The 27,009-nt window shown below is 51.8% G+C and overlaps 2 protein-coding genes across 5 annotated transcripts in view; both read right to left on the bottom strand.

The window, feature by feature from the left end:
* LOC134421272 (unconventional myosin-X-like) overlaps positions 1-11,892 on the bottom strand; it is an 89,512-nt gene extending 77,620 nt beyond the window's left edge. Inside the window, exon 1 of the mRNA XM_063161969.1 lies at positions 11,811-11,892. Within this exon, the coding sequence (XP_063018039.1) occupies positions 11,811-11,831 (21 nt within the window). The 5' untranslated portion in view covers positions 11,832-11,892. The remainder of the gene's footprint in view (positions 1-11,810) is intronic.
* Positions 11,893-18,924: 7,032 nt separating this feature from the next.
* The window catches only part of SLC4A3 (solute carrier family 4 member 3), a 34,179-nt gene continuing 26,094 nt past the window's right edge, over positions 18,925-27,009 (bottom strand). For all 4 annotated transcript variants that reach the window (XM_063161965.1, XM_063161964.1, XM_063161967.1 and 1 more), the window contains 8 exons: positions 26,447-26,641; positions 25,797-26,003; positions 25,099-25,188; positions 23,335-23,501; positions 22,709-22,962; positions 22,297-22,466; positions 21,655-21,828; positions 18,925-20,931 (listed from right to left, as the gene is read on the bottom strand). In XM_063161965.1, coding sequence (XP_063018035.1) covers positions 20,854-20,931; positions 21,655-21,828; positions 22,297-22,466; positions 22,709-22,962; positions 23,335-23,501; positions 25,099-25,188; positions 25,797-26,003; positions 26,447-26,641 — 1,335 coding nt within the window. In that variant the 3' untranslated portion in view covers positions 18,925-20,853. The remainder of the gene's footprint in view (positions 20,932-21,654; positions 21,829-22,296; positions 22,467-22,708; positions 22,963-23,334; positions 23,502-25,098; positions 25,189-25,796; positions 26,004-26,446; positions 26,642-27,009) is intronic.

Below are 27,009 nucleotides of genomic sequence, written 5' to 3'. Positions count from 1 at the left end.
CAATCCATGGGCATGAATACTGTTATTTAATAGGTACTACTCAGAAGGGAAAAGGGAAGATAGGCAGTGGGATCACTCAGCTATCTTCAACACATAGAAATTATCTAAAAGTCCAGACTGATTCAGACCCCTTTCCCAGCAGAAGTCCATGTGCAAAAGTATTAACAAATACTCCTCCAAGGGACACAGCTCTTTTGTACAACACCACACAAGCTTATGGCAGGTTCTTCTGTGAGCTGCTAAGGAATAGAAGGCAACTGAATTCTGAAACTCCCAGGCCCTGTGATATTCCAGCTGCCCAGAATGACTTACTTCAGTTTACTCTGATGTTGTAGCTGTTTGTACAACAGCAATTGCCTCTGCACAGCAGAGTAACTGCACCCAGTTATGCTGTTTCCAAAAGGAATATTGTGCTGAGACAGCCAGAAAAGGAACCACAGAGCAAATAATTATTTTAACTTCTGCCCAGCATAGCCATAGCCCCATTTCCTGAAAGGCAGAGTTTGTTTTAGTGCATCTCCTTCCACCAGCCCTTTTCTCTAAACATGAAATTCCCCAAGGAGCCTTGACTAAATACGGGAGCAGATGGTGACACCAAAGAGACTGCCCCACTTTACTCCCCTGTCCCCCAATGCTACACATTTCATTGATCAGCTGAAAAGATTAAATTGAGAAGAAAACTTCCAAAAACTGCCAGGCAGCAAGGCTGAACTTCCATAGGAGGAGCAAGGTGAGCAGGACTGAGCAGTGCCCAGCGTGATGCGCCAGCTCTGGGGCCCCAGGTCCCACAAGCACCATGATTGAAACCCTGCACTTCTAGGACAAGAGAAAAAACCCTTCAATTTCCATTCTGAGATACAAAAGGTCCACCCTCACCCACAGACAAAACAGTTTAACAATGTGAAGCAACAAGCAACACCAATTTGAGAACACCTTTGTAAGACAGAGGAGGAACAGCAGTGATGATTTTGTGTAACCACTTTCCATCAAATAAAGCTGGCTGAATACTGATCATATAGTTAACTCAAGCCCCTTATATAATAGGCTCATCCCCACCCAATTATTCTTTTACTAGGAGTTTATTAGGTTGGTCTGCTGCTTTGGTTTTAAAGGGAACAAGGGCAGGAACAGAAAGGAAGAATGGAACAGTAATGTACCAGTTCCTATATTGAGGGCAGGTCACTCAGATGTTAAACTCTGAGACCAACATCCTCATTCCTATGGCCTCAGTAACAATCTGTCCATGAACTTGCCTTGCCACAAAGTGCACAGCAAAGCACAATCCTGAAAAGTGATCTTGTACCATGGGGGTGTGATTTAGAAAACAAAGTAGCTTGCATACAGAGAGCAGTGTTTCATCAGTACTGGCCCAGGTCACACCATAATGCCTTCCACTGTGGACAGTAAACTCTAAGCTGCCATTTCTCAGTTCAAATAACACATGGCACTTTGGATCCTAGACTCAGAAATAAATAACATTTCCTGCTATTCATGATATCAAAATTCAATTGAAGCCACAGATTTCTTGGCCTTCTATGCCTTTATTTTTTTTAAGAGTGACTGAAACCAGAAGTTCTCCCTTGCATTCACATGCCTGTATCTGATCTCAGGAGATGCATTATGGTGTGTCAGCAGGGAAAGAATAAGGGAGATCTTGTGTGCTGCACCCAGGGAATGGCAGAGAGGCAGAAAGGCAGCACACAGCCCTTACTGCAGCAGCAAGGCACCCACACATTAGAGTGTGTAGCCAGCAGCTACATCCTCATCAGTTGTCAGCTGTTGAAGGCAGCAAGGTAAGCTCCAGAGCACAAGACACAAAACCCTGTACATGCAGGTGCCTTGGCCTCTCCAGGGCCTCCCAGCCCAGCAGGAGACCCACTCAGGGACTGACATGAAGGAAGAAATTCCACAGCTGTATCACTCTTCAGAAACAAGTCTTCCTATTCTGTTCCCCTTACTCCATGTTCTGGACTACCTTTGGATCTTCACATTTTCCCAGGACACCCTCTGTCGTCTGGGAACTGCTTCTTCCCAGGCACAAGCAAGAATGAGCTGTCCCACTGAACTTCAGGACACAGCAGGGTTGCCCCTCTCTGAGTGCACTTAGACATCCCACTCCTCCTTGTGCACAAACCTACACAACTGCCAGGAGTAACATGCTCAGGAGGGGCTAAACCAGGCTGGCTGCATCAATTGTCCAGGGTTATTCACAGAGGAAAAGTGGTTTTGTTTAAAAGACACCTTTCAGTGTGTGAAAGGTGCATACAATTGTCTGCTTTTTCCCGTACAGGATGTTTTTAATGTTTTCTTTGTGTTTGAACTTGACTGTCTCAGCCTCCAGATCTACCTACAAACACAATACTACAAGAGATGCTTGCAGTGCCTTCCTTGATTTAGGTAATTATACCAAATCACCCATTCTGCAAGGGGCAGGGATGTCTCAAAAATGTACACCCCTGCACTGAGAGTCTGAGACAAAAACCTCTGTGGGTGCAACAAATTTTCAACTACAAGTACTACCTACATAACTTACCTTTGTCCTCCTAGCACACTGAGGCTGTTCAGTGGGTATTGGGCATCCAAGCCTTGTGTTTCTCCTGGCAATGGATCCATATGCTCCCAGGCTTAGGAAAGGCTCTCCTGGCAGCACAGTGCTGAGCCAGCTCTTTTCCCAGCCCCAGTGGCTTTGTGGCTGCAAACCACGAGGCAGAGACTGGGCCAGAAAGGCCCTTGCGATTCAGACAAAGCCGGAATCAGGTTTCAATAAATGCACTTTCCAAGAGATTGATCTGGATGATCATGAATAAGTGATAGGACAAATATAAAGAGCCTTATCTAATGGATGTAGGATTGGTGGGGAGGGGGAGTCCCTGCAGCCTAGCCCCATATGGTAAGGAATGCAACTGTGCTGTTTTTCTGATGGCAGGCTGAAATGAAGCCATGGGCTGTGTCTGATCAGCAAAACCAGGACCAGCTCCTGGAAGGGAGGGGCAGCCCAGAGATCACAGGTAAGAGAGATAGAAGGAACAGCTCAGCTGGCAGCAGCCAGCATGGAGCAGCTGGCAAGAGGGACAATACCTGCAACAGCAGTAGGGACAACAGAAACTAAAGCCTGCTTCTTGTCAGGCTTGAGGGAGACACAGTGCAGAGCAAAAAGGGGCTGGATTGTACCTGTCTGGTCCCACAATTCCCAAAGAGCAGCTCACTGAGCTAGGGCAGCCCCTGCAAGCCAGCAGGGCTCAGAGCTGGACACAAACTGCAGCCGCGGGTCCTGCTGCTCCAGAGCTGCAGCCCAGGCTGAGCCCATGACTCATCCTAGTTCTGCCAATTAGCAGCCCCATTCCCCACTAATTAAGGAGCAGAGCCCTCAGTCTGCCAGCAGCTTTGCAGAATAGCCGTATCAGGAAAAGGTTTGTGCATTTTAAATAATCTAAGAGCACTAAGAGTTTGTCACTTCTGGTCACTAATGTATATGCACTGCTTCCCACTCCCCTTTTGCCTCCCCCTCCCATCTGTTCTGTTCCTGTCTCCTCCCCCAGTTTGGCTGCTGCACAGCTTCTCTTCTCATTCTCCAGAACATCTCCAAATATTTCCCAGGAAATGCCTGGTTTGTGGAGGTAATTGTTAACCTTCTCAAAGAAGCAGCTACACACTACAGGAACCACACAAACTGCTCGTCATGGGCAGGGAGGGAACGAGCCCCCAGCTGTTTTCCACATACTTCAGAGCTGCCCTTTGCCACGAGCACAAGGTGCACAAAAGGAGGCAGGTGTGAATCCTTCCAGACTCCACTTTACACTCTCTCCAAGCTCAGTTTAAGATGAGCTGCCCCCTGCAATTCCACCACGGGCAGTGGAGTCACTCTCCTCAGATGAAGTAATAATCCTACAGAGTTTGCAACCACCTGAACAATTCTCACCAGTCTTGAAAATGCATACTGAATTTCATTATGTCCATAAAAGTACACACCACTTCCATGCCTTCATTACAAGCTCTTCCCTGCCTAAAACTTCAGTTAGGAACTGAATTAAAATTAGTTGTTCCCTAAGCACATTAATCACACAGGTATCTACAGATGTATATTACCTGTCACATCAGAGCAGCACTGGCCCTCCTACAACCCTTCTGTAGCCCTGAAAGGAAGGAGGTAACGTGGCATCTGCTAAAGCCCAGCCTGGCCCCAGCAAAACTTCCCCTGACCAGCCTGCAGCTGAAACTGAGCAAGTAAAAGATATTCCTGCCCGCTCTCAACTTGGGCAGCGCTTCTCAAAGAAGCCTCTCCCCCTCGCCACCAAATACACAGCGAGGCGGCTCCCTTGCAGTTCCCTCCCTCTCTCAAATTCAGCCAATGGCTTCAAGGGTGAGGCTGGGCCGAGGGACAGTGTTTGAGGTGCACAGAATAGAGCCCAGGGCCTCGGGCAGCCACAAGGATACAGCGGTCTGTCACTGGGCAGCCACATGTTTTGTAAAAATCTCAGACAAAAGCCCTGAAACAGTATTTCTTCTGCAATGGTTATTATGCATAATTTGGGATTATGCCCAATAACTTTTTGCATCTTGCCACATCCTTGACTTTCCCTACCTTGTGGAGTTCTACCACCTACTCACACATTATACAGAAACGTACGTTTTTAAACCAGTGTGAAGCACAAAATCCCTTTTTCTAGCAGAGGTAGAGACACAGAGGAATTCAATCCACCTTCTCTGTCTCATCCATTATTTTCTGCTCTTTTGCCATGTCTCCCCCTATTTGTCATTTCACTAATAAAGTAATCTCAGGTTTTTAAACTCTTCATGTGAGACATTTTCCTGGTTCTTGCTCGTCCTCTGTGTCCTTCCTTCAAATACCACTCAGAAAGCAAGTGGAGTGCCTCTGAGCTGGGATGCAGTGTTTTGATCCGAAATAAGAGTGGAAATAGGGAAAATTGGGGCAAACAACCCATGTAAGAAAGAAGCTGGGAGACAGGAAAGACAGTAGAGTCTGTTTCACTCTTTTCTAAAATAACTGGGTACAAAGACGTGCTAGTAGCAGCTTCCAACTACTAGATGTGGATGGCAGCACTGGGATTTATCATAGAATCACAGAATAAGTTGAGTTGGAGGGAGCCTGCAAAGGTTATCAAGTCCAACTCCTGGCCCTCCACAGGACCAAGAGTCACACCATGTTCTCCAGAGCATTGTCCAAACACTTCCTGTTTAACTCTGGCAGGCTTGGTGCTGTGGTGATGGAGACAGACAGAAGTTTCTAATAAACATCCCTGGAAAGCACCCATCTTGCATCACATTGTGGTGCTGAAGTGCTTTCAGTAAATGGAAAAGACACAAAACATTTTAAAAATCAACAGGTCCAAGAGTTCCCAGAGATCTGTCCAATAAAGTTTCTCAACAGTTGCTATTAGTTTTTTTCTAAGTCTGGTAATGCTGAGGAAATTCCAAGAGATTGAAAGAGTCAGAGTCTAATTGATAGCAGGATTATCCCTGGCAACCATGGGTTTCTGAGTCTGAGAACCCAAGGGAAAATACAGAGGTTTTGCTCTCTGCTGTTCCATCTTAAGGATACTCTGGCTTTAACTGCTGTCCAGTGCCAGTTAACATGGGTAAAGAAGTCTAGTCAAAAAGGCTTCTTCTTCCTCAGCATCCAAGCACATGAGATAAATAGGATCATGATTGACTCTCATGGTGTTGCCCATGTAGAACACAGAATTTCAGTAAAAGTCAGCTCTTGAGGAGCAAACAGCAGCAAAGGGATCTCAAAACCGTTGTAATGATGGGGAAGATCACTACTAATTGAGGGAGTTTCCAACAAATGTCTGCAGTGACAGGGTCAGTAGTATTTTACATTCTCATCAAGGACCTAAAATCTCATGTAATTCTGACAGTACTAGCAGATGCCAACATCTGGCAGATAAGTAAGTCCCCACAAGGGAGTGACCATCAGAGGAGTGTGGATTCCACAGCCCCCTGTTAGAACAAAACAGGATTAAAGTACAGCCAAACAGAAAGGTCATCATCAGGAGAGAAGGAATGCAAGGAGTACTTCAAACAGAGGAATGTCTTCTGGAAAGTCACAGACCCAAAGAAGATTGCAAATTGCTGAGCAGAAACTCCCAGGACATTTGGTGGTAACAAGAGTTGATGCATGTCTGGGATGTATAAACAGGAGTAAGGAAGTTTACTGCTTACTTATGCTTTGAGGTGTGAGAAAGAAGCCTTCCAGAGACAACATAAAAGGCTCAGTCATTTCTGCTATTCAGAAGGATCCCTTGTAGTGCAAAAGTATTTGTGAAGATGTTAATGTCATTATGTAGATTTTCCAGAGCTAGGGCTGACCTATCTAGCCCAGACAGTGATAGTGGGGGATCAGAGCAGCATGTGGCCCAGCATGGGCTGCAAACCTCATCTCTGCCCCTGCATCCTCACTGACTCAACCCTGCTGGGAGCACTCGACAGACAGTAGCACTGAGACCCCTCTCTGCTACCTGCTGGCTCACCTTTGCCAGCAACCCAGAGGCAACCTGGTGCCAGAAAATCATTTTTTGCAGACAGAGAAGTTATTTGGGACAAAGCAAGTCTCATGAAGCAGAAGAAAAGTAGGACCTGAAAACGGATGGATCTGCCAGACACCTCAGAAATGAAGAAGGATTTATTTTAAAACAAGGTTGTGTAACCACTTGAAGAAACTGCAAAAAGCAAGGGATCTTCCAGAAATAAGAAGCCCTTCTAGAAAGTGTGATTCAGCCAAATCTTCATCATTGGCTCAAGATGCAAGTAACAGAAATAAACAGCACTAATACACCCCCCATCATCCTAACCCTAATTTCCACCTTCTCATCAAATAGACTGATGACTGGATCTGTGAGAGGCCCCACCACCAGTTCAGTTGCTGTGATAATTATTGCATTTGTATGACACGACCCTTCAGTCCCCTGGGCACTGTGCAAAGTGAGGCATAACAGGCCCCCCATAGGTGTTTTCCCTGAGACTTGGCTCTACATCACCACTGAACTGTGGGTGATCTCAGATGGAAATGAGGAGGCAGAACTGCAGAGTTTAGGGTAACTGCAACATAACCAGGAAATCCAGACTCTCACAAGTTTCATTCTTAATAATCACATTTAGATAGTTCACATATTCTCCTTACAGCAAAACGGGAAAAAGAAATTGCAAAACATTTGTGATCATTCTGTTAAATGTAAGCGTGGCAAGAAGTGAAACCACAGCAGAACAAGGTGGCTTTGGAGGCCACAGTGGGGCAGCTGCATGCTGGCCCAGGGCTGCCTGGCTTCCCTTCATGTGGGGCTCTCACTGAGAGCCTGTGCCAGCCCACCCTCTTGCTGCTGATGGGATGTGACAAGGTCACGGCTCACGCAGCCTGGCTCCAGATGAATGCCCTAAGGAGGGAGCTAGCAGGACTCCCTCTCTTCCGCCAGACACTTCTTCATGTCACCTTTGGCACAAGAGCTTTCTTCCTTGCAATTGCTGCTCCAAAACAGGGCAGTCAAACCCTTTTGTCCTATATCTGCCTCTTTATCACTCTGAATGGTTCAGGGGAGACACAGCTTGCATGGAGGATCCCGTGTGTAGGAACATCCATGCTACACCAGCTGCATGGGTATCTTCAAGGACTGTGGTACTGCTCTTCAGCCGCACTATACAGGCTAATTAAACAGAGAGGGGGTGCTCTGTGTGGTATTGATACAGAGAGCATTACATACACAAGATGGATGTAACAGTCAGCATTCCTCTGTCTCTTCTTAATCCCTACAGGTCCTCTTTCTGAGAGGTCACAATATTCTGAGTAGACTGAGAGGAGGTTGTCAGGGGAAACTGGCAAAGCACGTGTTCCTGAGAGGTGGAGACAGGCTTGGCCAGAATACTCCTTCGAAGAGCAGCCTCACTGCTAAAGAAGATGATGTTCTTGTACCTTTTCTTTCCAAGATGGCATTTTCCTAAGACAATGGTTGTTAACCCATGGGCACTCCGCTTACTGTTATCTGTAAAGACAGCCCATCACTCATGGTCAGCATCATCCACGTCAGCTGAACCATTTCCCTTATCTCAGACAAGAGTCTCTGGATAGATTCTCCTGGACATCTGGCCATGTTCCTCTCTCACAGGAGCTCCTCTTTCTCCCAACTGCAGGGAGCATGGGAAGGGCAAACCAAGCTATTGAGAAACCTAATCCAGCCATGTGCAAACCCTTCCCACCCAGCACAACCTGGGCTCCCTGGGGACACAGGTCTCTGGATGATGCATCCAAACAGCTTCAAGAGAGCCCAAAGGTGGTGAGAATTGCATGTGCAACCAAAAATCAGACCAGTCCTGTACCTGCTGCACCCATGAATCAGGCAGGCTCCACACTGCAAAGGTGCATTCACAGTCAAATCCTTTCAGTTGTTCTCCTTACCCATGTTCCCCATCTGCCTGCAGATGTTTATGCACATGACTTCACACCATGAGATGCCCAAAGCACAGCAAATTTAGTTGAGTGTCTTGTGGCCAGCAAAGGGCCAGGCTCTGTAGATTCCCTGATGGCTTTCTGGAGCAGTCAGGCACTTTCCACTTGCATCAAGGAGTCAGCAGTCAGGGCAAAGCTGCCAGAGCAAAAGAAACCTGGCAGAGGTAGCTGCTTCCACCTCAGTTTGGGCCAAGAAAGCAGCTCAGGGCATGCATGATGCTATCTTCAGTAGCCTTAGTACTCCTTCACAGCCTTGACTCTGAGGCTTCTCCCTGATCTGCGTGCATTCCCCAGACAGATGGATCCTCTCCCTGTCTCCATGGCAGATGTCTCAGGCCACAAAGAAGAGAAGGGCCGTGGCCAGGAAAGGATGGGGAACATGGGGAAGAGTAAGTGAAGACCATGACAGCTGTAGAGAGGACAATTCCAATCACCACAGCCATGCAGGAAATGAACACAGACTTACCCCGCCTTTCCCCATGTCAGAAAGCTTAAGAATTTCAGGGGATTTATTTTACAACACAGATGAAAAGCTTTGGATTTCACCACAAGAGCAATGAGGAAAACTGTTTAACACTTTAAATGCCAGCATTTCTAGGCCAGTGGCACATGAGAAGGAGAGCATCATCTGTGACTCCACTGGATGCTGCTCCTCAGTGCTGACTGACTATGGGACCCAGCTAACTGGTCACTCCAACTGGAGTGCAGAAGGACAGGATGGGAGAAGTGTCTCCTTTAACCCTGTCCATGACATTCCTGCTCCTTAGGGGGAATTGGAGAGCGAGTCACATCCTCTGTGTCAACCCCACATCCTGCCCACACTCCAGACACACAGGCAAACCATCATCTGTCACCGTGCCACAGCCCGGGCCTCCAGGGCCCTCCTCCTGCCTGGGCACAGGACTCCCTGCAGCAGCCAAGCAAGGATGGCAGAGCACACACACACGGCTCCTCCACTCACACCCTGCTGCAGCAAAGGCCTCATCCATCACATACATCTCTGAGCCATGCTGCACAGCAGAGCTCCCATGGCACAGGCACACACACATCTTAGTGCTGTACCACTCACTGAGGATGAAGGTTTTCTAATCTGACCCGCTTGGGACATTGTGGGAGAAGAGCAGCAGCACCCACCACCCCAGCAGCTCACTGCCCCTGGGGTCTGCATGCAGAGGAGGGCACAGCACATGGGAAACCCTCCCACAGTGTCGAGCTGGCACACCTGGCCAAAACTATTCCTCCCTTGCAGAACCAGGATGGCAAGCGGGTTGAACCCTCACAAAGCCATTTTGGTCTCCAGCATGCCAAAGGGGGAGCTAGGGGAGCTGTGCACACCCATGGCATCCCCACCTAATCCCAGATACTGATCCACAGCTGAGTGTGATAATCTAAATGCTGCAAGCACAGCATGGGAGCCTGCTAAGGCAGGACCAAGAGCACATTGGGGTTTAAGCTATTCACTCCAAAACATGACACGCATCTCCTGGGACGAGCTTGTATTCTGCTGCTGCAGAAAGAAGTGAGGCAACTCCTTTCTACTCAGGCTTTCCCTCCCACTAAGAACCCCCCATGGAGAAGGAGGAAGAGTGGCTGGGGTGCAGCAAATGCCAAACATTCCGGCTTTGGGGAAGTCACATTCCCTCTCTCCCACCCCCACTGCCTTTCCTGCAAAGCAGAGTCTGATGCTTTCCTGCACACACTCACCCCAGTTCTCCAGCCTAGCCTACCTTGCTTCATCAGGATTAGAGTCTGTGATTTACCAGAGATGTGTGACACTTAGAGAGACTCTGGCTCCAGGACTGCCCCTCAGCCCTCCCCTGGAAATCCCTGTTTCTTCAGATAATGGCAGAATCATGCCTGGAGAGCGTCCTGGAGCTGGACAAAGCAGGCAGTTCTCTGAAGGGTGCTACTTGCTGAGGCGTGCACCTCTGGGCGTCCCCTTTCCAGCCTCTCATTCCCATCAGTTCCTTCAGCCTCCTCAGTGGCTACTCCTGTTGCAAGAGGCCTGGAGGTTCCTCTTGACAGAGGGGTGGGCATAAAGGCTGTGGTGAAATGGCCCTTTGGGAAACTGTCCTCCATCTGATTAGATACAGACGGCCCAGACTTCCAGGAGCAGCAGGTTAATCAGTTAATGGCTGAGGGATGCTGGCGATGCGCTGCGGGGCAGCCCCAGCTGCACAGCCCGGGGGCAGCCACTCCTTCCTCTCTGGGGCCAGATCTGGGAAAACATCTGCTCTGATAAAGAAAGCGCTTCGCCAGGGAGGGGGCAGGCCCGAGCCCATCATCAGGGCTCCAGCCCAGCGACCACGGGCCGCTCCGAGCGCTGCTAGCTCCCCCTCCGTACCCGCGGCTCGCAGGGCCAGACACTGGGGTTAATGGCCTGGAAACCATCTGGGGCTGGAGGGGGCACATGTGTCATGACCCAAACAGGAGGCTTTCAGACCTCAGCCGCAGACCTCCAGAAGGCCCCGTCACCCCACAGTGTCTGCCATGCCCACTGCCAATGCCACGGGCACCCACTGTCACCATGGGTCCAGAATGGGCTGCCCTGGCCTTGCACCCACCTGTCCCTCACAACCAAAGGCATCACCAGGCTGGGCTGGAGACCTGTGTTTGCTCAGGCAAGAAAAAAGGCACAGAGAATTTCGGAGCGCCTGGGCTGTGCCCGGCACCTGGCCCCGCGCACTCAGTGACTCGCTCCCCACGGCAGCACCGTGTCCGCTCGGCCGTGCGCTCAGCCGGGGAGGGACCGCGGCCAGGCGGGACCAGAGCCGCGGGTAACAGCACGGGTCCGGCCTCGGGAGCCGCTCTGCCCGCCGCCGTGACGGTGACTGGGCAGCGGCACGGAAGGGCAGGGCGCTCCCGCCGCACGCTGCCCGCCTGCCCACCGGCCCGGGGCCCCGAGGCCAGCCGCTCTGAGACACACACACGCAGGCAGGAGCAGGCTCCGGACCCTCAAGTCGTTCCAGAGCATTAAGGAGCCGGCACCGGGCAGCCATGACTATCATGCGACAAACCTCTCCTCCCGCAAGCAGCCCCGGTCGGCATTGCCGGCACCGCACATCGGCCGGGCTCCGGCTCCCGCAGCCCCTTCAGCCCCTCGCTGGGTTGCGCGGTGCCGCGCCGGGCTGGGGAGCGCTCGGGGACAAAACCCTCCGCATCCCATCGCTCCAGAGAAAGTGCAACCGGGACCGTCTCGGCGAGGGGGCAGCGGGGGCGCGGCCCGCGGGGAGCGCACGTCCCACGGCCCCGGGGCGCTCCTGGCCCGGGCACGGCACCCCGATGCCCGGCTGAGACCCAGTCCTGCCGGCCCCCGCCCGGCCCCCGCCGCGCCCGTGCCGCCGCTGCCCACCTGGCGCAGAGAGGCGTCCATCGGCGGAGCCCCGCGGAGCGCAGCCCCGGCTCTGAGCGCCGCACCGCCGCGGCCGGGCGGGCACGGCTCCCGGCCCCGCTGGCTCCGCCTCGCCGGCCGCGGGCAGCGGGGAGCGGCCGGGCCGCCCGCTCCGCCCCGCTCCGCCCGCCCCGGAGCGCGGCTGCTGCGGCAGCGGAGGGGCCGTGCCGGGGCCGGAGCGCTCAGCAGCAGCGGGGTGAGAGTGGCGAGGAAGAGGAGCGCCTCTCGAGAGGAGGGGGCTGAGAAGGGCTGGGGTGGGGGAGGCCCGAGCGGCCGGTGCCACCCACGGACACGCGGCGGGGACGGGGGACACTGGTGGACAGGGCACAGGAGCCAAGTGCGCACCTTTGTAAGGGCAACTGATGTCACCCAGAACAGCAAACGTTTCGGGTTTGGGGCTCCTTCAGCAGACCATCGTAGCGTGATGCAGGGAGAGGAACCGCTAACAGGAATCCTGATAGAGCTTCAAAATGATGTCTCTCAGATTTGGAACAGGTGGCAAAGAGCAGTACTCTGAGCAAAGTTTCTCCAAATCATAGTTCAAAGATAGAACTCGATCACAGATTGAAGTGTGGCCAGATCATGATTCACAAGTGCTCTGTGAAGGTGTTTCTTTCCATCAGAAATTATTTCTTTTTTCTGAAAGAAAGGAAATCTAATGGAGGGGTGTGGGGGAAGGGTACTTTAATTTAGTATTATTATAGTCAATAATGGGAAGGTTTTAAACTGCTTAAAACACGGAGAGGGTTCTGAGGTAGATTGGCAATATCTTGTTTGACATCTGCCACTGGACAGAGTCACACTGAGGCCACTGCCTAACCTGTGATGACACCCCCACCACTCTTCCACCCTCACTCTCTGGGCCTTTTGGTAGTTTCCTGATATATGAGTCACTGTCACTGTGTCCTTCCATTTTAACACCAAGTTATTGAGAGCTATCATGAGCGTGACTGTGCAGGCTCTTTTGTACTTGTGCTGGATTAGTTTAATCTACACCACTTTCCCTGTTTTATGGAAGCACCATGCAAGATGGCACCAGAAGCCCAACTGCAGTTCTTATCTCACATCTAATACCTCTATCCACAAGGCCAATCACTGTGTCAGACAAGGGGATAGATCTACTCACAGTGTCCTTGACAGTCCTTACAGCCACACATTTGTCACCTGGCTGTTTCTGCCACAGCCAGCCTTCTCCTCACAGGAGGAGAGGGGATTCCTGCTGATGCTGTTTCTGCAGACAATTTTGGCTGCTAAGCTTCTCAGTTCTGGCTGGTCACCAGGGGGCCGTGGAGCTCCTCACAACCAAGGGAAAGTTGAGGAGCACACTTCTTTCTCCTCGATCTGCCTGCCAGCCAGCAGTCTCCACCAGCAAGCATCTCTGCCACCAGACATCCCTTCCCAGACTTCTAAGGAGAAACTCTGGCCATGGTTCCTGTCATGGTTCCTGTCATCCAGGGTAGAAGGGAAGGGTAGAACCTTTCAAAAAGGCAAGGTTTTTAGCGTTTACACTATTGTTGGCTGACACTTTTCAAGAGGGAAATGGAAGATGCCTTGACCCAGTCCTTAGAACAAAGTAACTTTCCAGCTCTTCAGTCAATAAACATTGGATTCCCCAAATGGGACATCAGTGACAGACACTGTAAGCCCTATATCAGCTGAGTAGAAAAGGTGGCAAGAATCTTGACAAGAAACTTACACCTGAAATTTGTTCCTTTCTTTTGAAGGATTATAGCATTAGTCCTGCATTCGTACAGCCCACTTGGAAACTGCAATCTCTGAACTGTTCCCTAGCTGGCTTTAGGGGCTTTAGGTGCTGCTTCTGGCAAGGGGTGGCCGTGACCACCTACTTCTTCACAGAGCTTTGATAAGCAGTGATTGCTGACTCACTATCACATGAGCCCCACTGTGCAGGAAGAGCCCAGGACCTCTCCAGTCCATCAGCCCCCATCTCCTCCCCCAGCCTCGGGGCTGCCTCCTTCCCCAAGCCTGGCACAGCAGCGCTCACTGAGTGTTTGGCAGCAGTGGCAGCAACCCAAGGAGCTCCCAACCCTCCTCGCAGCCCAGCACAAGAACCAGGATGCCATGGCTGTTCTCTGCCTGTCAGCAGAGTGCTGGGCTCGGGGAGAGGACAGCCAGGGCAGGCAGGTGCTGGTGGGTCTGTGCAGTGAGCGATCCCTGCATCCATGAAAGGAGCAGCCCTCAGGCAGCCGGCCCCGCACCCAGCGTGGCAGCAGCAGACAGTGAGTCAGCTTCCTGCTGGGCTTTCCATGCCGAGGGAAGGTCGGCAGAGGACTGGCAGGAACAAGCTGAGGCAGGAATTCCTCCTGGACTCCAGACAATATCTTAATTTCCTCTTCTGCCATGGGTCTGGCACATTCCTGGGAGGCAGGCAGGCCTTCCCACTGTGGGTGGGAAGAATCTGACAGACTTGCTCTCCCATCAGCTGTGAGGGGACGAGCTGTGACACCTTGGCTGCAGGTCCTCAATGGCTCATCAGAACTGTGCTTGTAGGGTGGAGGGCTGATTTCCTCCACTGTCATCCCTGGCATGATCTCAGTTGGGAGAGTCAGCAGCAGAGACAGGATACCTTGAACCAGACAAAGGCATAGGGAGGCACAGATGCAGAAGGAGGGCAGCCATTCTCTGCTGTGCATTGCCACCATCACAGCCCCCCTGCCAGGCCCTGCTGCTTCACTGAGGCAAATCCCCCCTCGCACAAAGCACAGGACAGCCAGGAATGTGTTCACCAAAGACGGAGAACTACTGAGAACAGCAGCCAAAAATCAAGCATGCCACCCACTGCCAGACCCCGATGCCAAAGCACTCTCCTAACACAGCCTGCATGCATGCAAGAGGAAGGGGACACACAGACCATGCAGTAGGGTGCAAACTGATCCCACACTTCTGGCCCTTTCCTTGTTCTAGTTTCACAATTCCTTGAAATCAGCTTATAAATCAACATTAGAAAAGTGCAGGTTCTCCCTTCTCCCACTCCCACACTGTGGGTAGCCCAGCCACCCCTCAGACTTGGTCAGCCTGGCCAGACCAGCTCAGGCTTGGGCTGCTTGAGCTCAGCTGATGAAGCTGTGGATCCCTGCTGCAGCCCCATCCCCTGCAAAGTGACAGTGGTGATGATCAAAGCTCTGCCGAAGCTCTCCCTGCCCGGGGCTGCTCCGAGGCTCTGTGACAGGAATTAGCCTGAGCTCCTTGGGGACAGGATCATGTTTGTACCAGATGTGTCCCTGTTCCAGAGGAATGTGACTAAGGATGTCTGGAGAGGCTTTCACAGGGTCACACCAAGCACTGCGGCACCTGCTCCCCCAGAGAGCAGAGCATGAGGGGGAGTCCTGCTCCTAAGGGAGCACGGTGTGGGCTGGGAGGGTTTATTTGTCCTGGGCACCCTGCCGGCTCCTGTATCACTTCAGCCACCAGCAGTGAGCCCGTCTCACTGCAATGCACAGCGCTGCCTCGGCACACTACAGAGCTCAGGTCAAGGGTGGCTACACCCTTGCTTAGTCTGATCACAGTGGGAAAAGCTTCTTATCCCATCCAGGCACAGGAATGCCCTCCAGGGCTGCCCTTTCTCTAGGGTCAGGAAAACAGGATGTTGTCTTCATTTTCAGCCAGAGCACAAAAGCAGAGCACTGGAGCAGATGGGCCCAGAGGGTGGATGGTGGGCACACCCACCCCCCTGTGACCATGTGCCACCCCCATGTCTCTCTGAAGCAGCCTCCTGAGCTGCATCACTGGGACCAGCACCACAGCTGGGACTTTCTACCAGCCCCTTCTGCACTTGGCCATGCTGACAAACCAAACCCATAATCAGGTATCTCCAGCTTTCTCTGCAGATAGCGGTCCTGCTCCTGTTCCTTCAGCCCAACCCTTCCTTCCTTTCCCTTCCACATCCCAGGCCACACATCCAGCTCCTGGCAGTGAGGAGCTGAGGTTCCCTGCCACTGCTCCCTTTGTGCTGCTGCCACTTTGCTTGGGGCCACAACAAATCTGTGTGTGGCTTTTACACCTTGGCCACGAGAAATGCAGCCTCAGTGATGACACTTGTGAATGAGGGAGCTGAACAGCACCAGCTATAATTACAGTAGGAGCATGTGGGGAGAGGCCAGCCGAGCGCATCCATCTCATTTCCTCTCCTATTAAGTCTGCCCTGCTTTTGTTTGACCCAGACCAAACCTTGCTATTAATGGCACAATGCTGTGGAGGTCACAGCTGATTCTGCTACAAGCAGCTTTGTGGATTCTGCTCGACTAAATGCATAAGCAGGGCTTTGCTTGCAGATACCATTACTCTGTGATTCACGCTGTAGAAAGTACGTCAGGCAGCTGTGGTGGAGGCAATTCCAGACTGGGCTGTTTTGCCAGGGGAGCTCTTTGTCTCCTTCACAACCAGCAACCCAGGCGAGCAAGCAAGGAGGTTAAATGGTGTCATATCACTACCCCTGGCTGTGGCTGAATTCTGCTGATGGGTGCTGGTAGCCTGAGCCATGCACGTTTCCTCTTCCTGATCTTCCCTGCACAGTTTCAGCTTGCAAAATCATTTTTGTGCTGAAGGAGAGAGCTCTTCTTGCTGTGCACCTGCAGCCAAACTGATGCCAATCCCTGTCCTGTTTTGTGCTTGTCCCTTTTAAGTCCTGGGAGCCAACCTGAAATGGATTAGTGAAGGAAAAAAGCAGGAATGGCTGTGCTAACACCTCCAGGGCCGAAAAGAGAGTGCAGCCCCAGTTCAGAGCACCAGTAGCTGGCCCCAGCCTCTGGCCAGGTGTCTGTGCTGAGGAAGAGAGCCTGGCACAGCACGAGGCAGCCCCAGCCTGTCCCAGCCCCAGTGAGGCTGCTGTACTCTGCGTGCTGGAGGGGGGGGACATCCTCCAGGGACACTGGGCTGATGGATGAAGGAAATCATCCATCTGGGCTCTTGCAGCAGAGATCACAAGGTCCCCCCTTCTCTGCAGAAATCACATGAGGAGGATTATTCTCCATCCTGCTCAATGACAAGATCACATCTGGCAGCCCAGGGGGTCACAGAACAAAGTGGCAGCAGAGATGGGGGATGTTGTGCAGCACTGATGCTCAGCACTTCTCCTTGTTCTGACTCCTGCATGGCCCCCTCTGAGCCACGCAGGGCACTCATGGGTGCCAGCCCACCTCCTTGCTGCTTCCTGCAGGGAGGAAGCTTTGGCAGTCATATTTCAGAGCTCAGGCTGAGCCTTCCCTGTCCACACCTCACAGCAGCATTGCCCCCTCTTTGCATGGGAACTCATGAGAGCCATCTCTGCTGAGCAAGACACAGCAGCTTGTGACCAGGTATATCCCAGCCAAAAGTATGCACCTGGACAGGGGAACCTTACACAGGCACAGATTTGTCCCAGAAGTGCCTCAATCACTTCTGCAAAGAGTCCCAGCACAGGCACGTCAGAGAGCCGGAGGGCTGGAGGGCCTTGAGGGGATGATGAGCTGGGAGGGATGAGGCAGGGGCACAGGGCAGCAGCCAGGAAGCAAACCTCCCAGGGAAAGGAGTGAAGGCAGGACAAATTACAGGAGCACTCACCTGTACTGAAGAAACATGCTGTCCGAGCCTGCGCCCAGGATTCAGACATCCCTGCTAGGAAAATATCCTTTGCTAAGACCTGTGTGAGGGAGAAGAGCTCGATGGAGCTTCATCTCTGCCCTGTAGTTCTGTGGCAATGTCTGTGCAACTGGCTCTGGGAAAGGCTGGCTATGGCACAAGGGACATGTCCAAACTTGCTGTTCCCATGGGAAAGAAGGTTTGTGTCCATGCTTGGAGAGGGCAGGTTCCTCCCCTGGTGGTCAGCAGGGCCCTGCTCAGCTCTTTCTTCTCTTCCTGGTGCTTCTCCTGGGGCTGGTGAGTCCCTTCTTTTGCAGGGACAAAGGGGAAGTGGATGGAGGGCACGAGACAGAGAGCATTGGGCTGGGGCAGTGGCAGGGATGTGCAAGGTCCCCAGTGTTCAGCAGCACTTGCTGAGGGTGGTCCTTGGCATCTGCAACAGCCAGCAGGACCCCAGCACCACTCAGCTGGGGCTGCTCTTGGAGCTTCACACATTGTCCTGCATCAGCTCTGCCCTCCCCAAAATGGGGAATTCACATCTGAACAAACCCACTTGTGTTGGGGATTGCAAACCAGAGCCATTCTCACTCCTGCCAGTGTGAGGAATGGACTGTGCTGCCACCTCCTGCCACCATTACCTGCCCCACACCCCCCAAACCCCTCCTCATGGGGAAGAGGAAACAAGGTTTTCCCATTTTATTGCAATGAAGTTTGAGTGTCTGAAAAGCAGAGACAAAACCCTCTGCAAGGACTTTCAGACACACAAGGGAAAGGGGAAACTTTGCCACTGGCCCTTCTTCATAGTTTTGTTGTAGAAATGGCTTTAGCTAGCAGTTTCCTTAACTTCCCAGCCACACAGCCATGTGAATGTCTGCCAGTGGTATCTGACAGAAGTGTGCCAGTCCCTCCTGGCTGCAGAGAACAAAAATAACTGCAGAAGATAACTTGAGTGTACTTGAACCCAGGTGGCAGAAACCCAAACAGTTTAGTTAAACAATACAATTATTTGAAATAATAAGGTTGATAATTTTGGGAAAAGAACTTCTATTTTTAAGTCTCTGGACAGGTTTACTTTTGTAAATATAAACCCCTTCTCATATAGCAAAGAGGGAGAAAATTCTGGTAGAAGTGCAGTCCTGGACTGGCATGAGTCCCCTATGAGGGAGAAAGTGAACACTGGCCCAATCCCAGATCACTCCCTGGAGAACTGGTGGCAAACAGGCAGGAGAATGTGTTTCTTGTGGTTCATGTGGTGAAACATGGGGCTCAGCCTCCTGTTTCCAGCAGCCAGTGTGGAGGCTGAGTCCACAGTAACCAGTCTGCTCAGTGATGGTGACAGAAAGCCCACCTCCATACTGGGAACATGGTGACAGTCCCTGCTCCAGCTGGGGCCTGCTGCCTTGCTGGCTGTGGTGGGCAAGGAAGTTTTGTGCTGGGGAATTTCAATCCATTTAATTTATTGCCATTGGCGATAAAACCAGAAGCGTAGAGCCAGAGGCACAGTTCCTGTGAAGAGTTTATTGGTGTAGCTGTTTCCACTACAATCAGAAGAGTCACAATGCACAGAAACAACAGGCCTCCTACACTACACAGGGAGGACAGGACACACACGGCCACAGACACACAGAGACACTTGTCTCTCTGCCCCGGGCCCTGTAGGGGCCAGGCTGTGGGCAGGACCTGCTGTGGGGAGGCTTCTTTCTCTGATGGGATATTTCTGCAGCCTCCCGAGGAAGGCATTGGACCCTCCCGGTAATGAAGCACCCACCATCTCTCGCAGGAGCCAGGCTGGTACATGGGAATGGGGGCAGCATCTTCTCCCAAGTCCAATGGTGAAGTGAGCATCCCAGCTTCCTCTGGAAGAACAGTCCAGCTCTGACCATCAGGAAGAGGCTGAGCTGCCTTTCTGTCCTGGCACTAACCTTGGAGTTTCCAGGGGCAGCAAGGGAACCATCAAACAGATCCTGGACCAGCTCTGCACAAAGGCTGCCCGCTCGGGGACACCCCAGGGAACAGGTCTGTCAGGCGGGAAGGTGTGATGCACAGCAAGTCCCACCTGAACACGAGGAAGAACTTTACTGTGCAGTGACTGAGCACTGGAACAAGTTGCCCAGAGAGACTGTGGAGTGTCCCTCCCTAGAGATATTGCAGAACTGTCTGGATACAATCCTGTGCCATGTGCTCTGGGATGACTTGGCTTGGGCAGGGAGGTTGGACCAGATGATCCACTGTGGTCTCTTCCAACCTGAGCCATTCTGTGATTCTGTGGAGCTGCCCAGAGGTGATGGGGGCTGAGTGCTGGGCACCCTGAGTGCAGCTCCTTCCTACCTGGAGGGCACCACTGGATGTGAAAGGCGATCTCAGTATGGCAGCAAAACTGGGGCTGGGGTTTCAGTGACTTCCTTGCAGGCTTGCAGGGAGCCAGACTCAGTGGATCACTGCACAGGGAAAAGGAGGGGACCCAAAGGACTGGTTTGTGCTCCAGCACTATATTTCATGTGTAGCTTCTTAAACATTGTTTGTTCTCAGAGACAGGAATGTGGGGATCAGGAACTGGGACACAGCCCTGTGATGAGTGTTTACTCCTGTAACCTCTGTGGAGGTGCAGAATGGCAGAGGGCTCCTCTTAATTCCTGCAAGAGGGCAAGTAGTCAAGGCTTCTGAATACCTGTTTGTCTCCAGCCTTCCCTCCCTGTGCAGTTTGCCTTTGGAAATAAGGTTAGGAAGATTGAGAGGGAGAGGAGCCAAACAGCCTCTTCCATGTCAAGCAAGAGCTGAAAACAGTCAGTTGGGAAGGCGACAGGACAGAAAATGGTCTGGAGGACTGGCTAGGGTGCCAGTCCCTCTTTGCCTGTCTGCCAGGCTGCAGCAGCCTCGTGGGCCAGAAGCTGTGGCAGAGGCTCGGTGTGAGCACTCCTAGAAGGGGGCAGAGAGAGCAGGAGCAAGGCATCTGCCAGCTGAGTAAGGAGGTTGCTGGCCTGGGAGAAGAGGCAGCTTCTGGCCCATTCCTGTGAGTGCTCAGTGTCACGTGCTGAGATGCCCAAGCTACCCAAGCATCATGGTAGTGGAGGGGAATGCAGTGGCACCAGCTGGCATGGTTCCCCTTCACCGCCTGGAGACCAGGCACAGGCTGCCTCCAGCAGGGAGGGGACAGACCCCTGACCCAGGGGCACTCAAGACCCACACAGCTTTGGGATGTGAGAGGCATCTCTCAGCACACCAGGTCCAAGAGGAGAGAGACTCACAGCCTCTGCTGAGCGAGCGATGGGGCAGCCAGAGCCAGGCTGCATCCTGCAGGGCTATGGAACAGCCATTCATTGGTCCAGGCAAGAGACAGTGTGACTCATGGCAAGTCTCCAGTTAGTTCTTGGGAGGGGTGAGCAGGCCTGAGCCGCCTGTCTCACGAGCAGGGAGGGCAGCTCCCAGCTCACACAGGCATGTGCAGCTCGTTGTACTCATCCCGGCCGTCCTCATCGAAATTTGGCTCCGCATCTTCCGAGTCCAACTGAGAAGAGGCAGAGACCAGGCTATGAAGGCCACAGCTGCCCCCACTGTGGGGTTAAGTCTGGCACAGAGGGATCAGTACACAGCCACCCAGTCAGCTGAGCTGTGCTGGGAAAAGCAAAGCTCTTGCTCCTTCCCCTCCCAACAGGCTCCTTCTTTAAACCCTCATGCCCATCCATGCGTCCCCAGCCCAATGCCCTTTCTATTCTAAAGCCTGGGGCTTTGGTTCAGCACTGCAGCTCCTTCCTCTCCCCCTGCTGGCAGCACTCACTTCTGGGTGCTGCTCCAGGCTCTCCTCCAACAAAAGCTCAGGATGTTGACAGCAGCAGAGGAGCTGCCAGCTCTTGAAGAGCTGCCAGCACCCTGGCACTGTGGTTACATGCTGAAGTGCCTACAGCCATAGGCTCTGATGTGCTGCTGGGCTGTTCTTGCTGCTGGTTCAGTGGGGAATTGGTGTGTTTCTTGATGAATGAGCCACAAGATGGAAGGGGAAATCCTTATTCCAGGCCTCTGCCTGGTAGGAACCTGTTTCCTTGCCCCAGGCTGCCCATCCATCTCTTACTGCGCTCCCAGGGCTACAAGATCCAAGGAAGCCATCCACCCACTTACTGCTATTGAGCAAACACCCTCAAGGCTTTGCTGGCCCATGATCTCCCAGCCTTTCAGGCTGCCAAATCTCCTCAACCTTATTCCAGTGTTGCAAGCTAGACTGAGGACAGCTCACCGCTTTGAGCTCCCTGTCGTGGAAGAAGCGGGGCAGCACGAAGCGTCGCAATGGCACTGTCATGATCAGGACAAAGGGGAAGGCCAGTGATGCCACTGTAGATTTCACCACCCAGAGCAGTACAATGCAGGCCAGTTGAATGCAGGTGAAGAGATTCATTCTCCAGGTCTTCACCTAGTAGGTAAATCCAGTCTAAGAACACATTATCTTTCCACACAGATTAACAAAGACCCAACTGGCAAAACAAAACTCTTCTGCATAGCATAGTACAGCAGAGTACTGCTGCTGCAGAGTCCATCCTCCTTTACTCTACAGCCAGGTAGAACTCCCTAACACATCAGCCTCTGTGCTACCTGGCAGCATACCCACCTGGCAAGGCAGTGTCCCTCTACCCCCTCAAGCAGTGCATCAATCCTACAAATTATCTGTCAAATCCATACAATATCCTGGCAATACACTCCTGGGTGCAGCCTGCCAGCATTGTACCACCTCTCTGCATGCCTTGCACTTCTCAGCACAAACTTGCAGCCAAGCAGGATCACTAAGCCCAGTATCACTCTAACAAAATGCCATCCTCCCCTCACCTGTTTCTTCTTCCTCTTCTCCTCGTTACCTCATTCTGTGCAACCTGCCTTTGCTCACCTTGACAACGTAGATGTGGTCAGGGTGGTGCTTGGATGGCATGAAGATCAGGAGCAGGCGCTCGTAGAGCTGGATGCCGGTGAGCGATGTAACCCCCATGTAGAGGAAGATGCCGAAGAGCACGGCCAGGGGGATCTGCCTCAGCATGTTCCCCATCACAATGGACAGACCTGCACAGACAGAGCTCAGGGCATGCGTGTCCCACACCAGCCCCTCCACATGGCACCTCAGCCTCCCCACCTCCTCTGTGCCCTGGAGCACAAGGGAAAGGAAGCTCAGTATGGGTAGGTGTGGGCACTCCTGCAGTGAGCAGGCAGAGCATGGACAGGCCCACGGGGCAGGGACACTGCCAGGAGATTCCAGTGCTCGGTGCTGACCTCTCCCCTCCCTTGCTCCCTGAGCAGAGGCTCACCGACAAGGGCAGCAATGAGCACTCCGGTGACACGCTGCTCCTTCACCTCCTCGATCCTGGGCTTCTCCCCGGGTGCGATGGCCTTGCTCATGACGGTCAGGGCATTGACATGCGTGACAGAGCGCACCGTGGCCGCCGTCAGCCAGGGCAGCCCGAAGAGAGCGCACAGGCCCCCCATAGTGCCAATGAGCAGAAGGTCCAGGTGGAAGCCAGAGCCTTTCAGCAACTTCCTCTCCTTCTTGCTAACAATCAGCCTGGAAGAAAATAGAGCCTGGGTCAGTGCAAGGCCCAGGTCAGGGCCCAGGGACAGCACTGCAGCTGGGGACAACTCGCTCTCTGGAGACAGCACACATGGGGATAACAAAAAGATGGCTGAGGAGGGGGATGGTGGCTGCTAGCCTCAGGTTAGCAGTTTCCTCCTGTGCTTGGCTGAGGCAGTCTCCACCACAGCATTTGCCAAGAGGGGAACCAAAGGATGACGAGAGAAGCCAAGGTACAGTCTGAAATGGCCAGAATCCTGCTGTTCCTCTGGGATGTCCGTTGCATTTCCAAGTGAACCAGCACCCATCCTGGCCTTGCCTGTCTAGGGGTTAGCAGTGGTTGAGGTTGGAGGGGGAGGTACTCACGTAGTGATCTGTGTCTCCATGAAGATAAGAATGAAGACCAGGAGGGCAGGGATGGCAGAGGCAAACATCATCCACAGTGGAAAGGTCCCACTACTGCCCATGGGGTGGATGAACCAGCCACGCTTGTGAGGGGATGTGACCGACAGGCCGGAGGGGACATTCAGCTTCTGGTGGTGTAGTTGCAAAACCCAGCAGTTACTCATTAATACAAACAAGCCCACAGCCTCACACAGCTTTGATCCTCCTGCTCTCCCTATTCTGAATTACTCCAATGATGGGATAAGCCACCCTGAACTGAGCAGGACTTTCTCATGGATAATCCCCTTCAGTATAAAAAACCCCATGTTCTTTATCATAGGCCTGTGTCATTTCCTTTCAGCTACATAAATTCCCTTCATTTTTTCCAAGAGACCAAGGAAATTTCTCTCAGGAACATCGCTCCCATGTCAGTCCTTGCAGACCATGGTTAAAATGCTTCCTTGACCTCAGCTTGGACAAATTAAGTGTTCTGAACTGCCTACCATTTTCTGAGGTGGCTTTCTAGACTTTCCAAGGCTTTTCTGAGACATTTTACAGCATTGTTTTTGAAGTGCAAACCCCAGAAGTGGCCACATTCTGTGGAAATGACCTCACCCTGACCATGTTCAGAGGGAATATCATGTTTGCTCCCATCAGACCACACAGACTCCTAGCTGCCCATCATCCTGACCCTGCGTTCATCAGCATTTGAACCCTTGGCTCTGTGCGGCTCTACAGCAATTTCTGCTATCTGCACTGCAGGCAGAGTTTATGATTTGCATTTATGTTAATCAGCATAAGTATGAATAATATTTCTGGAATGTTTGTCCTTGAGTTAAGCTGTGTAACTAAGTACCATTTTCTCGGAAAGCTTTGTACATTTGCTGAGTTAATACTAAAATGATAATGCTTTTGATATTAACTGGAAAAGTGTAGAAGGGTATGAAAAGAATGTAACAAAGTGCATGATTTTACTAATGTCTGATAGACTGAAATTTTTCATTGAAATTCAAATGAATAAAAATGCATTTGGATTCCACCAGGCCTTGGGCTGTTTTGATAAAAAGCTTGCATGATGAACAGGAAATACTTTTCAACCTCTTCCCAATCTTAGTGCAAAAAAAAAACCCCAAAAAAACCAGAAAAACAAAAACCCAACCCAATATATAATTCCATATCTACTGAAAAAGGAGAAAAAAAATAAAACCTGTGAGATATGTTTGTTCGATAACATTAAGTTATGAAACTTAAGTTTGTGCATAAACTGGGAAAAAAATTGTATTTGAGATAAAGTTATCAAAATATTAGTATCCTACCATCAAGGAAAGAATAAGTACATTGAGTACTAAACTCATGACAAATACCCCATTGAAGCTATTCTACATGCCACCTTCTTCAGGGTGCATAAACAGTTTATGTCTTGTCGATTGAATGCAAGTGTTTAGTGTTGCAAAGGAAGGAACGAGCTGCATTGAATCTCCCTAAAGCCCCTAAGCTTTCTCCTACTAGCAGCTAGAAGAGCAGAAGGATACTGGGGCACTCCAGTCCCTGTAGCTCTGGCCTCAGCCTCAGCAAGACCCTGGGAGCTTCCCTTCAGCGTGGGAGTGAGGATGAGGGGAATGTTTCTGTTTGCTTTGTGCTGTTATGACTAAAGAGGCAGGAAATACAAATTCCCCTTTGCACAAGAGCAGGCCAGTGCCACAGGGATCACTGCTGGGCTGCAGGAAAGGCTCGGCTGGCACCTACCTGTGTGTATGTGTCAGTGATGGTGTAATCCACCAGCACCATGACCAGGATGGAGATGGGGATCCCAAAGTCTCCGATGATCCGCCGCGCCTGCAGAACACAGACCTGTCATTAGCAAAGAAGCAGGGCAGCTCCGTGCATGCACAGGGAGCCTACGGCAGAGAGAAGCCCCAAATGGGGCCAACACCACTGCAAACCTGAGCACTGCTGATGGGCAGGGCAAGGAAACCCAGCCTTAACCCCTGGGGCTGTGCATCCCACTGCCCACACAACATGCTCCTGTATGACTGGCTAATTGCTCCTGCTGGCCTATTTACACAGTGCTCCAGGTACTACACAGGTACCCTGCATGTAGAGACATGTCCAAAGAGAAAAAGTTGTAAGCTCTTCTTCTTATATTCTAGTTTAACTAGAATATAAGTTATTCTCCTTGTATCCAATCCAAGGAGCTTTCCCAAGGTCCAGAGGACTTTCCAGCAGCCTCACTGGAGCAGGACAGTCCAGATACCATCATCAACAGTCAGCTCTTGTCTGCACCCTAGGGTGAGCTACCATCCCTCCTGCAAGGTATTTAAAGGGTTTCTGGTGTTTCTCTGGGGGATGTCCAAGTGTTCTGGACAATAAAGATCTGTAGCCAGAAGCATTATTTGTTTGGTGTGTCCCTTGTCCTTGACATGTGAATCCCACACACTTCTCACCTTTCCTCCTAAGAAGCGGCTGTTCTTGAACTTGCGCATAAAGAAGGCAATGAAGAAGGTGCCCAGCATGAGGATGAGGGAGAGCAGAGCAGTGTTGGGCTGCATCCTGGTTCCCAGTGACATCGCATCCGTAGAGAGCACGCTGGCATTCACGCTGCTCTGCACGTTTGGTGGGTAGAACTTCAACAAAGGATGTTCTGCAAACACCTGAGCAGGTGAGAGAAGCAGCAGACAAATTACCACAAGGAGGGGCAGGGGGCACTGTCACTACTGGGGCAGGGGGAAGCGGAGCTGTCCTGCTCTGTGGAGAGGTGAGGGCAGTAGATGGTGGGCACGAACAATCCCAGCATCCGTCACCTCGCCTCGCAACCTACCCAGCTGGAGAGGGTTGGGGAGAGAAAAGTGGCCCCTCTTTAATGCCTCCTGCAGGAAGAGAAGGGGAGAGAGACATTAGGGCTCTTCCTGCCACTCTCTGTGGTGGCACAGGAGTCAGCTGGGCTGAGGCATGAGACCAGCAAAGAACTGCTCTGCAGAATGTCTAGGAAAGTTGTGGCCGAGCTGGCCCTGTTCCCTCGCCTCCTGTGTGCTAAAGCAGAAGGTTCCTAAGGGATTAAGAGATGCAGCAACCCATCTCCCCAGGGAAGGTTCACCTTGTACAGTTTGTAGAAGGTCTCATAGATAAAGATGAGGGAGATGAGGAAAGCAAAGATCTCCTGGGTGAAGGGCGAGATGTAGCGCACCAAGAAGCTTCCTTCTGCTGCCACGATAATGAAGATGAAGACGATGAGCCACAAACCAATCCACACTCTGCCTGTGAGATACTCAATGCCTTGTGTCTGGCAGAACTGAAATGGAAAGGGGAAGGAGTTACTCATGTCTCCTCAGGCTGCCTCCTGCATCCACTCCCCATTAAGATCAAAGACTGTCCTGGAAAAAAGCATCTACATCTGCTTGGGCATCCAGCACAGAAACAGTCAATTCATGGCTAGAATCACAGGTAAATTTGCAGACTTTGCATTAACACCTGACAGCTCACACCAAGCAGGTCTTTACTGCTCCAGTCTTTGTAACAGTACCTCCTTCATGCTCTGCTGAAGCCAGCCCAGCATAACACTCCCCATCCCACCCATATGGAGGTGCCATTGCTCAAACACAGCTCTCCGCTGTTCCATGCACTCAACAGCACAAGCCTGTTCCCTACAAAGGAGAGCCT

Source organism: Melospiza melodia, chromosome 8 (assembly GCF_035770615.1).
Source record: "Melospiza melodia melodia isolate bMelMel2 chromosome 8, bMelMel2.pri, whole genome shotgun sequence".
NCBI lineage: Eukaryota > Metazoa > Chordata > Aves > Passeriformes > Passerellidae > Melospiza > Melospiza melodia.
The sequence above is the reverse complement of the archived record's forward strand: the minus strand, read 5'-3'. Positions and strand labels throughout refer to the sequence as shown.